This window comes from Biomphalaria glabrata, chromosome 1 (genome assembly GCF_947242115.1).
Source record: "Biomphalaria glabrata chromosome 1, xgBioGlab47.1, whole genome shotgun sequence".
Classification (NCBI taxonomy): domain Eukaryota; kingdom Metazoa; phylum Mollusca; class Gastropoda; family Planorbidae; genus Biomphalaria; species Biomphalaria glabrata.
Window position 1 is genome coordinate 88,093,742 of NC_074711.1, and position 12,991 is coordinate 88,106,732.

Genomic DNA, 12,991 nt, shown 5'->3' on the forward strand with positions numbered 1-12,991 from the left:
GGGGCAGAAATAAATAAGTTTAATTTTGGCATAGTACTGGATATCAGAAAGTATTAAAATGTACACTATAATAAAAATGTTTACACCATGATGATCATAATGCTGTAAAAATACTTCTTGGTCTTTGTTAGTTGTCAACTTATCTTATATAATACAGACGTTACTTCAAAAAAAGAAGATGATTATGTCCTACGCGTCATGCAATTATTCATGCATATTAACCAATGACTTAAATTCTGCCAAGTGACTGGCTTTCCAGGCTAGCTTAGGCAACCCATTCCATCCTCTAATAGCACTAGGGAAGAAGGAGTATTTGTACAAATTTGTCCTAGCATATGGGACGAGGAATGTGCTTCAACTGATTGTTTCAGTGAACACTACATTTTAATTATTTTATTATTTTGTCTTTTTTAATCAACTTTATCGTTGCATTCTATACAAAGTAAACACACAAGAGATTTGTTCATGTAATTTTATTGAATAAATATATTTATACATTGACAATGTACACTAGTATTCAATGTTTCCCATAATTCCATATTTCTTGTTCAAAACTCGAGACTTTAGTTTTCTTCTTCATGTCCATCGCTAAGTTGTTCGTCATCTTTCTGTAACTTGTCAATTAGAACTTCTTTCAAATTCATTTCCTGCAATGAGTAAATACAAAATTATTTAGCATTTATATAACGAAAATTCTAAAATACTTTTAATTAATTAGTCCACCATTACTATTAATTTCAATGGCCTCCTTCATTAAGTAATATGTTATACATTGCAGTCCATCTTTAACTAGCTAGAGATAAATGGGTGAGCATGCATACACAAAATGGAATATACTGAATCACTGTTTTGCATCTCTGAAAATGAGTTATATGTCAGAAAGTTCAATCTTTGAAGCAACAATACATCAGGGCGCTGCAGGCAACTTGATTATACTAATTCAAAAAGCAGCCTCAGTATGGTTGCAATGGGGCATTACACTGTAAGGCCTGGATTCTTGCTAGGCAATGTGGAAGCACTAAACCATCTTGCGTTTAACCAAATAGTTCATTTCAGGTAATGACAAGCTTCTGCATGGTTCTCCCCCCCCCCCCCCCCCCCCCCCCTGAGAATCTTCAAGCCAATGCCATCCCAGAATAACTGCTTTCAAACAATGGTAAAATGAACAGTCAGCGATGTCAAAGCAAAGAACCAATAGGAACAAAATTTATATTAATAGAAAGCCACATCTCAAATACTGACTATTAAACAAATAAATGCTAAATTGCATCTAAATAACTTTTAAGAGACCTGGAAACTGATTATGACTTTGTTATTAGAGCAGCAAACTTTGTGTCCTAAAACAGGATCAGTCGTCCAACTCAAGGTGATCAATGGGAGAACCATAAGAAGAAGAACGGCCAAAATTTAAAGTTGTTTCATTACCTCAGTAAATTTATCAATTAGGAGTTGCCTTTCCTGAACTGTCTTGACACTGTTAAATGCTCTTTTCATTGCATTGATTCTACGATTAATATCTCTCTGTTTCTTATGTAACTCCAGAATCTCTGCTTCTGTCTGTTCAGAGGTTCTAGCAAGATAAGAAGACATAATCTTTATTAGTGAAGGAAATTTTTAAACATAGAAATGTAAAAAATAAAAAACCTTTTACCTTTCATATTGTTTCTTTGAGGCATTGGCTTTGTTGATGGTGCTGGTAATTAGCTGCTCATAAGTTGGGCCTTCTGGAGTTAATAGGTTAAGTTTTGTAACATTCAAGTTGTCATTTACCAAGAAAATATAAACATGTACAATATTTTAAGAGAGAGATTTTATTTTAAAAACCTGATTGCATGTAGAAATATCTGCGCTTTCGGAGCTGTGTACATTGAAAAATGCATTTCAAAAGTTATTTAATGATTTGAGTACTGGTATGGAAGTTGGCAAGAAAATTAAAGAGAAAAAAATTTCTGAACTTGTAATAATTGTAATTAGTATTAAAGTCAGATTTAACTTGTAACAAAATACTTATTCTGAGATCTGCTCCACTATAGCTAAAAGTTTGGTGAAACAAAAATGAAATAATAATTGTATTGAAAAAATTACTGCTTCTTTTATAAATTCATCAATATCTCTTAAACTTTTTTTCAAACACCAGGCATTCCTTCTAAGGCTATAATCACCACCTTCTGGAAAGGAAAGTTTGGCATCTTTACCTCTTACAATTTCTGTAACAGTCTGACTTGCACCCGAATTTTATTATAAACGTAATTTTTTTCTTCTTTATAGAAACTTCTGTGATTTTTAAGATGGACAGTTTTGTAAATTAAATGAATTTCTGTAATTAATTTTTTCTTTCAGTAAGTTGACAAGGTAATTTGAATATATATTTAAAAAGGAAACTGACATGGAAGAAGGGTAGCAACATTTTTTGTAATTAAAAGATCAATCAGCAGATATGAAAAATAGACGGTTAAAAAGTAGTTTACAAAATTCTCAGGGTTCGCAATGACATTCCTTCAAGGTACAGTACGGGGAAGGAACAGTATGGGGAAGGAACAGTATGGGGAAGGAACAGTATGGGGAAGAAACAGTATGGGGAAGGAACAGTATGGAGAGGAAACAGTATGGGGAAGGAACAGTATGGAGAGGAAACAGTATGGGGAAGGAACAGTATGAGGAAGAAACAGTATGGGGAAGAAACAATATGAGGAAGAAGCAGTATGGGTAAGAAACAGCATGGGGAGGAAACAGTATGGGGAAGAAACAGCATGGGGAGGAAAAAGTATGAGGAAGAAATAGCATGGGGAGGAAACAGTATGAGGAAGAAATAGCATGGGGAGGAAACAGTATGAGGAAGAAATAGCATGGGGAGGAAACAGTATGAGGAAGAAATAGCATGGGGAGGAAACAGTATGAGGAAGAAACAGCATGGGGAGGAAACAGCATGAGGAAGAAATAGCATGGGGAGGAAACAGTATGAGGAAGAAACAGTATGAAGGGGAAACAGTATGAAGGGGAAGCAGTATGGGAAGGAAACGGTATGGGGAGGAAACAGTATGAGGAAGAAACAGTATGGGGAAGAAACAATATGAGGAAGAAGCAGTATGGGGAAGAAACAGTATGGGTAAGAAACAGTATGAGGAAGAAACAGTATGGGGAAGAAACAATATGAGGAAGAAGCAGCATGGGGAGGAAACAGTATGGGGAAGAAACAGTATGAGGAGGAAACAGTATGGAGAGGAAACAGTATGGGGAAGAAACAGTATGAGGAGGAAACAGTATGGAGAGGAAACAGTATGGGGAAGAAACAGTATGGAGAGGAAACAGTATGGGGAAGAAACAGTATGAGGAAGAAACAGTATGAGGAAAAGAAGCAGAGAAAGTGATGGCAAGACATCAAAGAAAATGTGTCATTGAAAGAGATTCTAGTCAAGGCAAAAGAGACAGAGGAATGAAGAAAGATGGTCAACAGATCATGTGTAGTACCCAAATGGTCCAACAGATTAAGGGATAGGTGAAGATACAGAATCTTTTCCCAACACAATCAGAACAGCTTCCATTGTATCCAGAAAAGCAAGAAAGAGATAAAGTGTTTGTTCATAACAAATATTTAAAACAGAATATAGCAATTTTAAATATAACAATCTATTCAAAATAGGATATGGTAGTTTGACAATTTCTGTGCGTCTGACTTTCATTCCTGGCTGCTTATAGTTTCGGAGATGTCTCATGTGCAAATAGTGAGCTATGAGTGGACTCCGACCTGATGTGTTGAATGTGACACGCTCAAAGTCTGGCCCTGGTCCAACTTGATGGGACTAGACCAAGAGAATAAAAACAACTACAGGTAATTATACTGAAATTATAAAAAAAAAAAAGTTAATTTCCTTAGGAAATGTAATGTAATTTTAATAGGTAATATGGAGAAATGTTGATATTGTTTATTTGTTATTTTTATTTATTGTGCAATTTTCTAAGTAATTGGAGAACTAGATAATACATAACAAAATATTTCAGTCATGCAAATGAAACGTATATCCATACAAGTCTCACTCAAACTTTTCATGTGGCATTTAGATTCTCCTTTCAGGCCTTGCCATCTATAATCAGATGATGTTAAGTTCATCTGCTTCTTTAGCCAATGGGTAACAAGCAGGGTGTCATGCGACCAGAACAATGACCTACTGCCTTTACTTTCCCCCAACTAAAGTCAGGTACCCATTAGAGCTGGGTGGTGGGAGGCACCCTAAAAATCCCAAAACTCGGTATTCAATGAGATTTGAACTCAGGACCCCAGGTTCAGAAGCCAAGCAATTAACCACTCAGTCACTGTGCCCTTGAGAAAAAAAAAAGCTTTTTCTTACATTTGTACTCTCTAGAATAGTAAAAAAAAAACCTCAACTTTCAATTCAGAACTTTGTAACAAAACTGAAAAGTTTTGGCTGGAACATCAATATGAAAACAAACCTCTCTTTGGATAGTTTTTCCTTTGACTTGGCTAGTTTTGGTTGTTTCCCTTGATGTCTGGACTGGCTGTATTAATTCTGTCCCAAGTTTGTCTATGGTTTTGTTAAAACCTTCCATGTCAAGACTTAAATTGACTATAAAAAAAGAAATATTGTAGAAATCAGATAACATAGAAACTACAATCTAATAGAAAAGCAGTGAAGTTCCGATTTCAGAACTTGCGATCTATCGGGCACATGATGTAAAGGTCATCTGTTTCTGTGGCCCATAAATGAGGGTGTCATGTGGCAAGCACAATGATCATCAACTGCCTTTACTCATGTACCCATAAAAAATCCCAGTATTCACCAGGATTAAACCCCAGGACCCCCAAATCGGCAGCCAAGCGCTTTACCACTCAGTAATTAAAAAAAAACATTTCAAGACATTTAGTTATTGGTCTGCACATTAAGAGAGCAATAGAAACCATTTAAAAAATGTTATTAACTTTTGAGATGAAAATAATCTGTATAACTTCTGTCAATGATTTCATTGTAATCTAAGTAAATTATCTTTTTAAAAAACTTCTTTTAAAAATCTGTCACCTTTTTGGTGCAGACCAGCAGCTTGTAACATTTTAGCTTTTTCTGTTTCTTTTATTGTTTTTTGTTCCAGACCTTCATCATTCCAAGTTTTCCATATTCCAGGCACAGGTCTCAAACCTTAGATAAAGAAAATATGTCTCAGTGCTAACTAGAGATGGAATAACTCAGTAATAACAAAATTAACCATTTTCAAAGCTACAGAAAATCATGAAAATGTATTCTTATTATTAACAAAATTAAAAAAATAGACTATTTAAATATACATAGCATTTAATCATTAAGCTTTCTATGTCACCATCTCTCTCTACATGATACAGTCAAGGACTATATCTTCCCAGTACTCAACATCGATATTCGTTGCTTCAAACCATGAACCACATCCTCTTTGAATACTCCTTCCTAATCCAGCTTAGGCAGACCAAAGTACCACTCCAGCCCAACATAACCAACACCCTGTACAGTAGTGATGAACAACTGAAGAAAGCAGCACACTATTTTTCCTTGGCACAGCCTGAAAAAGAGCTCACAGCTCAGCTGCAAAAAGCTGGCTAGAAGAAGAAAAAAGAATATCCACATATCAGAGGTGGGGAAGACCAGTTTTCCATGTGCCCATTGCAAGTCTTTCGTAAAGGATAACTTTCTGGAAAAAGCATTGGCCTTAGCTCTGGAAGTAATGACTTAAGCACATACAAATCATCTAGGATTGGACTCACTTTATTGATTATTGTCCTTGGTGAAACCTAAAAATTACATCTGCAACACTTAAACCATTTTTTTAAGCCTAAAACTACTTTTAGTAATATTTTTTTTTTTTTTTTTAAATGGTCCAATAAATTCTTTTTAAAATAGGAATGGCTGTAACAGAAAATTTTGATCCAGATGTAGCAATCAATGATGAAAATGTAAGTACAAAAATGTATTGAGTTACGGATGCATTATTGGGCATTAAGAATGATTGCACCCTAATGTCATAATAGTCAATCGCTCTTGCTTTTCACCTAAGTAAAAACAGGACAAGATTATGTTTATTATATATTACAGATAGGAAATTAAATTAAAAAGTATTCTCTGTCCTTCAAAAGTACTCACCAGTGACAAGCTCAAATATCAATGTTACCAAGTACTTTTTAAAGTCATCATTAAATCTTTGCTGTGATTCTGGAAAAGCATCTTTGAAAACACAATAAATGGCTTGAGCCAAACAGTTAGGGTAGACCTGAAGATAGGAATTGTGCATTTTACATGAATAACTTTTATCACTCTTTTTTCTTATAGACATATAGAAGTACAAAACAAATGTCATGTTGATAAGTTATAAACTAAAGTGGACTGTTGTGAACTAGACAATGTTATGGGCTTACATGAAATAACAAAAGTATAAAACAGCCTTTAACCCTTAAAGAGCTGAGCAGTTTTACAATGAGTGCATACAAAATTGAATTACAATTACGATGTTTAGAGGCTAAACTACCACACGCGTTTTAAGGGTTAATGGTTGTAAAACAAACTGGCAGCAAAATATTTGTATTACAGCTAAATAAAAATTGTTTGAATAGCTAATGTGCTATTTTTACTTGTTTGTTTTCTTTACATGTTAATTTGGATATTAACTTCAGATATACAAATTATTACATCCTAGCCTAAACCTCTCACAGGTTTCAGGGGCGATAGCAGCAGGAAGGATTCAAATCCAGGATCATCAGAATGATAGTGCACAGCGCTTACCATACACTTGAATTGTGTGGATTTTCCCATACAAGTGTAATACAAATCCATAAGAATGAAGAACAGAAACCCAATCCAAACATTAAAACTTGAATAATTTGACTTGACTTAGTCATTTTGACTCCCACAACTGAACTTTATCATCAGACTCTGTTCTAGGCTATTTCCCCCAACGGGTACATCCTGACATTTTTGTTTCTTGGTCTACCGATCTACTCCATGTTTGCTTTGGTCTCCCAGCGTTTCTCTTCTTCTGTTTGTTCCAGCATGCCTTGCATTTCTTGCTGCTCTTCCCATTGTGTGCCCAATCCAGACCCATTAGCCTTGTTACTTTAATTAAACTCAACAAGAAAGATGTATCTCTGAATTCAAATAATTCAATCAATTGTAGTAAATTCACAAGAACTGTGACAGTTATATTACTGTCTAGCAAAAAAAAAGGGAAAGTGAACTTACTGATAGAAACTTATCTTTTACTTCCACATTAATGCTTGTGAACAATGCCACATAGCTGTCAGCAACTCTATCGAACAATGAATCTTTCACCTCTTCTTGATTATCCTGAGGACACAAAAACAGTTTGTTTAGACAGGTATAGAGAAAGTTAAGAAGTTTTTCCTCAGAAGTAAATTTTTTATATGTTAAAAGAACGGTTACCACATTGTATTGATTAACACTGACAAAGCTCAGAAACTTTGGTGTCGTCTCATCAGAATAGACAAATAATTCTTGGGGAAAATAAAAAGAAATAATAAATTAGAATTTAATGTATTTTTTGTTTTGTTTCTTTCTGTCCATAGCCACAGAATTTAGACATACCCAGGAAGTATGTAAGGAGAATTATGAATTGTGTGTTAAATAATTCATTAAATAATTCAAATTCAAGAGCATCGCAGGACCAGGTAGAATGTATTAACATGAAAAAAATTCAAATAGCTATTTTATTTATTCAATGTTTTCTTTAGTTTTTATTTCTCTCATGTATTGCATCTGTTGGAGGCTATTAATAGTCAAAGTGTCTAACCTCTTTAGAGAACATGTCCAAGAAAACCCACCAAAACATGTCTTGTAGGATGACTGAGGAAGCTTCTGATAAAAACAACTTTTTCCAAAATTTTTCAAAGCCAGGCTGAAAAAGTAAGAAAACAATAGTTTTTACTTTCTCTCCATCATTGATAGAGTTTGTTTTATATCTCTGTTAACATTTGAACACTTTAGATATTACTGTTACAAATTATTTTCCCAGTTAAAAAATCAACAAGGTTAACACAATTTCCCTTGACTTTATTTAACTGATATTATATATAATGGGTATCTAATAAATATACACAACAAATGTCAAAGCCACTAATATATTTTCTTCTTATATAATACAGATGTTACTTCAAAAAAGAAGATGATTACGACCTACGCGTCATCCATTTAGTCATGCATATTAACCAATGACTTAAATTCTGCCAAGTCACTGGTTTTCCTGGCTAGCTCAGGCAACCCATTCCATGCTCTAATAGGGCTAGGGAAGAAGGAGCGTTTGTTCAAATTTGTCCTAGCAAATTAATTTTCTTTGAGGTATTTGAGGTCAAAATCTCAAATTACAGTCTCTAAATTTAGTAATGCTACTGCTTTAGAGAATAGGATAAAAAAAAAATGTAAGGTACCTCTTTCAGACCTTGGGATCTACATGGCAAATGATGTAAAGATTGGTGTTTTTTTAGGCCAGCAATCAAAGGGGGTATTATGTAACTAGCCTAATGACCAAAAAATTTTACATTCCCAATCTCATGTCAGGTACCTATTAGAGTTGGGTGGATACATGGGCACCATAAAAATTCCAAAACTCAAATTCACAGTCTCATCATGAAATGAGCCCGCGACCCCTGAGTCAGGAAGCCAAGCACTTAACCACTCAGCCTACATGCCCCCTAAAGAAAAGGACTACTTTTCCTTCATTCATTTCAGCTTCAACATGTTCAAGCCTTATAAGGCTTAGTAATAATTATTTTTCAAAGAGTAAAAAAAATTCTGTATTTTTCTAAACCAATCAGGCTACTTAAGAGTTTAAATCTCTCACTTCTAGTCCTGACCTTTTACTTTACATATGAATGTTGAAAAAAAAAAAGTAGCACAAGAAAATTTAAAAAAAAAGAGAATCAATTCCTGCTCAAGGTTCAAATAAAATTGGATCTGATCATATCTTCACCTATCCCTGTTGATTTGATTTTTTATTTGAGGCACATCGGCACAATTTAGGCCATGTCGTGCCTGCAGTCCCTTAAGGATCCCTCCTATCCCTGTTGAACTGTTGGGGCAACACGCAAGATTTGTTGATCAGATAGGCTTTGGAAAAAAAAAAATAGGCCAATCCAACCCATGACATTTGCTTTATTAGTGGGACTCCTAGCAACTTCGCTGCCAGTTTCTGAAAATTTGTAGACTTTTTGCTTCTAACTATAAGGAGAGTGTAAGCTAACAGTAGGTCTTGAAAAAAAAGAAAGATCCTAAAAAAAGAGAAGTCAACCAATTACATTAAATCCCTGTGCTGTGGTGACCCTATGCAGAATAGGAGGTACTTCTAGTTGTGATGGAAGCTCTATCAATTCTCCCTGACTAAACCCTGGAAACTTGAGATTGTCTAGACTTCTCTTCTTGGACTCTAGCATACTGTCCATCAAGTCCTGTTCATTATTGTAGTAAAAATACAGAATGTTATATCATTTATTAATCAATATAAATATAATGTATACACTTTTCTGTATCACAAGTAAGATCATGGTCTATTTAAAAATGTTTTTATTTCAAAATACTTCTTTATTTCTATTTGATTTGCATTCCTGTACTTTACAAAATCTACATTCACTTTTTAACAGTTTGTTTGTTTAACATGTTAAAATTATTGTTTCAGAATGGAAGATTATTAATTCTAACCCAAACCTCCTGCTGGATGGCAACTAGCAGGCTTTGAGCCTGGGCCCATTGAGAGAACAATCAAGAGCACATACAACTTGACCAGGCAGCCAAATATAAGCCATGATACATTTAACACCTTCTATAAATGTCAATTATCAGTTGTTTTTTTTTATATTTGTATATTTTGCTTTTCAGTTTGTTTTGAAAACCTCAAGTGATAAATTACTGTACTTAAATAGTTTTTCTTCATTGTAATTCAAATATGATAGGAACTTAACCCAAAATATTTACAATGTATTTTATCGATGAAGATATTCTTTCTTTCCTTATTTTTTTTAGAATGGAAAAAAATGAAATTCAAGAAGGACAAACAGTCATCTATAGTAGCTTAAAAAACTTACATAACTTTTAACTGCTTTTGAATTTCTACGAGATATTAAGTGTTCCATTCCCTCTGTTATGAATGCTGAAATAATAAGTAATGAACATTCAGTAGTTGAGCAAAGACTACAAATCACCATCATGATTACAGCTTACATGTATACATACTTGAAGATGGAGAATGAAATAGTCCTTCTGCTATTCGAGATACTCTTTTGTCATCTGTAAGTATTTCATTTGCATACATGTACAGGACATTATCCAGTTCATCCAGCCTAGTCTCCATCTCATCCAACATTTGTAATCCCACAGCTTTGAGAACAGAGTTAAGGTAAAACTAAAAATAATCATTTAAATTGCATAAAAATGTGCCTTTAATAGAAATCTTGTAATATTAAGTGCAACAATAAAAGCATTTTATAAAGCCGTCTTTTTAAAACATATTTAACTGGTATTCAATACAAATCAAAATACAAATATAGAAAAAACAAAAATATTATTATTAATATTATTACTGACTGAAAAAATGAAGAATTAAAAAACAAAGATTATATCTTTAAGTTAAGCAAAGGATTTAACTTCACACCTACAGATCCTAAGGGCCAGGATGTTCATAATATGGAAGCTACCTGGTCGTGCGGTTTGCACGCTGGACTGTCATTTGGATTTATCGATGGTCCCGGGTTCAAACCTTGCCCGCTCCCATCACCCGTCGTCCTGCGGGAGGTTTGGACTAGGAAGTAAATTATCTTCAACTCTGAAGGAACATCCGAAACATGTAAAACATTTTACAAACAACATTTTAATATATTTATTTTGGTAGAAAAGAAATAGTATGCTTATCAGCTACTCATCAATCAAAGATTGGCACAAAATGAATCTCAAATTTACACCTTTTTAAAAATTAGGATACGTGCAGCAGTCCTCAATAATTCAGCAATGTGTTCTTGTGTTCCCATAAACAATCCTTCTGACTCAATGTCAAGAGGTCCTTCTAAACTCATTTTGAATGGCCAGTCATTCTGAAAAGTATAGTTATATTTAAAGCAACTCTGATATAAATAAGCAGTACCAATAAGTTATAAAAATGTTCAATGAACTTTCGAGAGAATATTAAGAAATAATTATGTAAATGTGGCAAACAACTTGAACATCATAAATATTTTAAAAGTCTAGAAATTACAATACTTACTAAACCTTCTGCCTTTAAAAACTCTTCATAATTTGTTGGTGGTTTTTCCATTGTATCTTCAACACTTTCTCCAGATGTTGTCATTTTAATTTAGACAGTTAAAAACTGAAATTAGACAACATTTAATTTAAGTGTTAACAATTTTTTTTGTTATAATACACACAAAAATTCTTTTCACAAATTTCCCTATATCTATCTACTTTATACAATTCACTTTTAAACTATTTTTTTAAATAATTAAGACATGATACTTTTTTCCATTATTGATCTAAATATAGGTCTAACTATAAAAGAATATTTCTCAAATTATGTTAACAATTTAATACCAGTATTATAATTATGGGATTAAAAAGTAATATTATCTTATAAATTACAAAAAAAAAAAAGATAATAATAATTATGTCCTACACATGTTTCAAATCATGTATCAATCTATTCATGCATGTTAAGGATACTTTTTTTTATTTAATTTAATCTCTCAACACAAGGGTTTGAGATTTTTTATCTTTCTGTTTGTATCATCCATATAATGAATGCAAATTTAAGTAGTCTTCTTTTGAAACCTGCCAATCATCACTAGATCAATATTTATAAAAGAAACATCTTTAATTTATTAATAAAGATCTTTTTAAATTATAGCCTATAGTATACCTCTACTAATCGCCGCTATACCTACTATAAAATATCAATAAGAGATTGAAACTTACATTGTAGAGGAACTTGAGTATTATAATCTTGGCAGAAGTAAATAAGAATATCAGGACATCAACAACTCACTTCACTTATCTTCTAGTCTATAATACAGATGTTACTTCAAAAAAGAAGATGATTACGTCCTACACTGGAGTACTTTACTCAGACTCATGGTATCTTACTTCAAGACCCCAGGCAGGCAAGGGTCTATTTTATAATATACAGGCTACTAATATAGATCTGAGTCTGTTGTTTTTTTTTACTTTCGCCACATTTATTGCCGATTTTTCACTTAAAATAGCTAGATTGAATTTTAAATTATGAGACAATAAATTATATATAGGCTCTACTATATATAATATAATATAGACTAGATCTTCATCTAGCGGGGGATTCTACTTCTAGCCTTAGGCTTTTTTAGCATGCTCCTACTCCTGGTGACTTAGACTTAGGCCTATATGATATCTATCTAGTAGATAGATGCAGCAGTTTTGTGAGGTTCAGCTGCTACTAAGTTCTACTTTACTTTCTAGATCTGGATGTTGTTGTTTTTTTTTCTTTATTGTGCATTAATCACTGTGTAAAGTGTGTACATTTTCGTGTCTTGGGTACATTTGGCAAAACATGTCTGTTGTTATGAACGCTAAACAATACCAGAGTGGAAACAAGCAAAAATATATCAAATAAAGATTAAAAAGTAAAATTGCGGAAAAAAGACTTTACAAGCGAAAAATAACACACACATCCTAAAAAATAAATTAGGTATTAGATTTATTAATTTTTTAACATTATACTTTGATTTTTGAGCCAATCACATAGATCTAGATCTTGTCTATTAGATTAATTCAAACATCTAGTCTTGTCCTTTCTGGCATTAAAGTGAAATGTTTATTAAAAATTATATGATTCAGTGCGCTGATCTACTTTTACAATAACTTTCATATACTTGTTAATTAAAATATATATATAGTTATAAATCTAGATCTAAATCTGTATCTAGGTTTAATTAAAGGTTTCTTAGAACTATCAATAATATTTAAAGTTGATATAAGCATAAATT

General features: G+C 33.0%; 1 protein-coding gene across 4 annotated transcripts; it reads right to left on the reverse strand.

The window, feature by feature from the left end:
* Positions 1-458: 458 nt before the first annotated feature.
* On the reverse strand, positions 459-12,574 carry LOC106065020 (protein FAM227B-like). Of its 4 annotated transcripts, XM_056018367.1 has the most exons (16): positions 12,458-12,568; positions 11,946-11,972; positions 11,239-11,343; positions 10,960-11,068; positions 10,215-10,358; positions 10,067-10,131; positions 9,284-9,433; positions 7,783-7,887; positions 7,215-7,319; positions 6,123-6,249; positions 5,034-5,150; positions 4,450-4,583; positions 3,646-3,800; positions 1,652-1,729; positions 1,426-1,570; positions 459-647 (listed from the first exon to the last, which is right to left on the reverse strand). In XM_056018367.1, exons 3-16 carry the CDS (start codon positions 11,320-11,322, stop codon positions 564-566), a joined length of 1,602 nt encoding a protein of 533 aa, XP_055874342.1. In that variant the 5' UTR covers positions 11,323-11,343; positions 11,946-11,972; positions 12,458-12,568; the 3' UTR covers positions 459-563. The 4 variants fall into 4 exon arrangements, with proteins under 4 accessions (XP_055874342.1, XP_055874343.1, XP_055874344.1 ...); XM_056018368.1 differs by lacking the exon at positions 11,946-11,972 and having other exon boundaries at positions 12,458-12,574; XM_056018369.1 differs by lacking the exons at positions 11,946-11,972; positions 12,458-12,568 and adding an exon at positions 11,649-11,728.
* Positions 12,575-12,991: the final 417 nt, after the last annotated feature.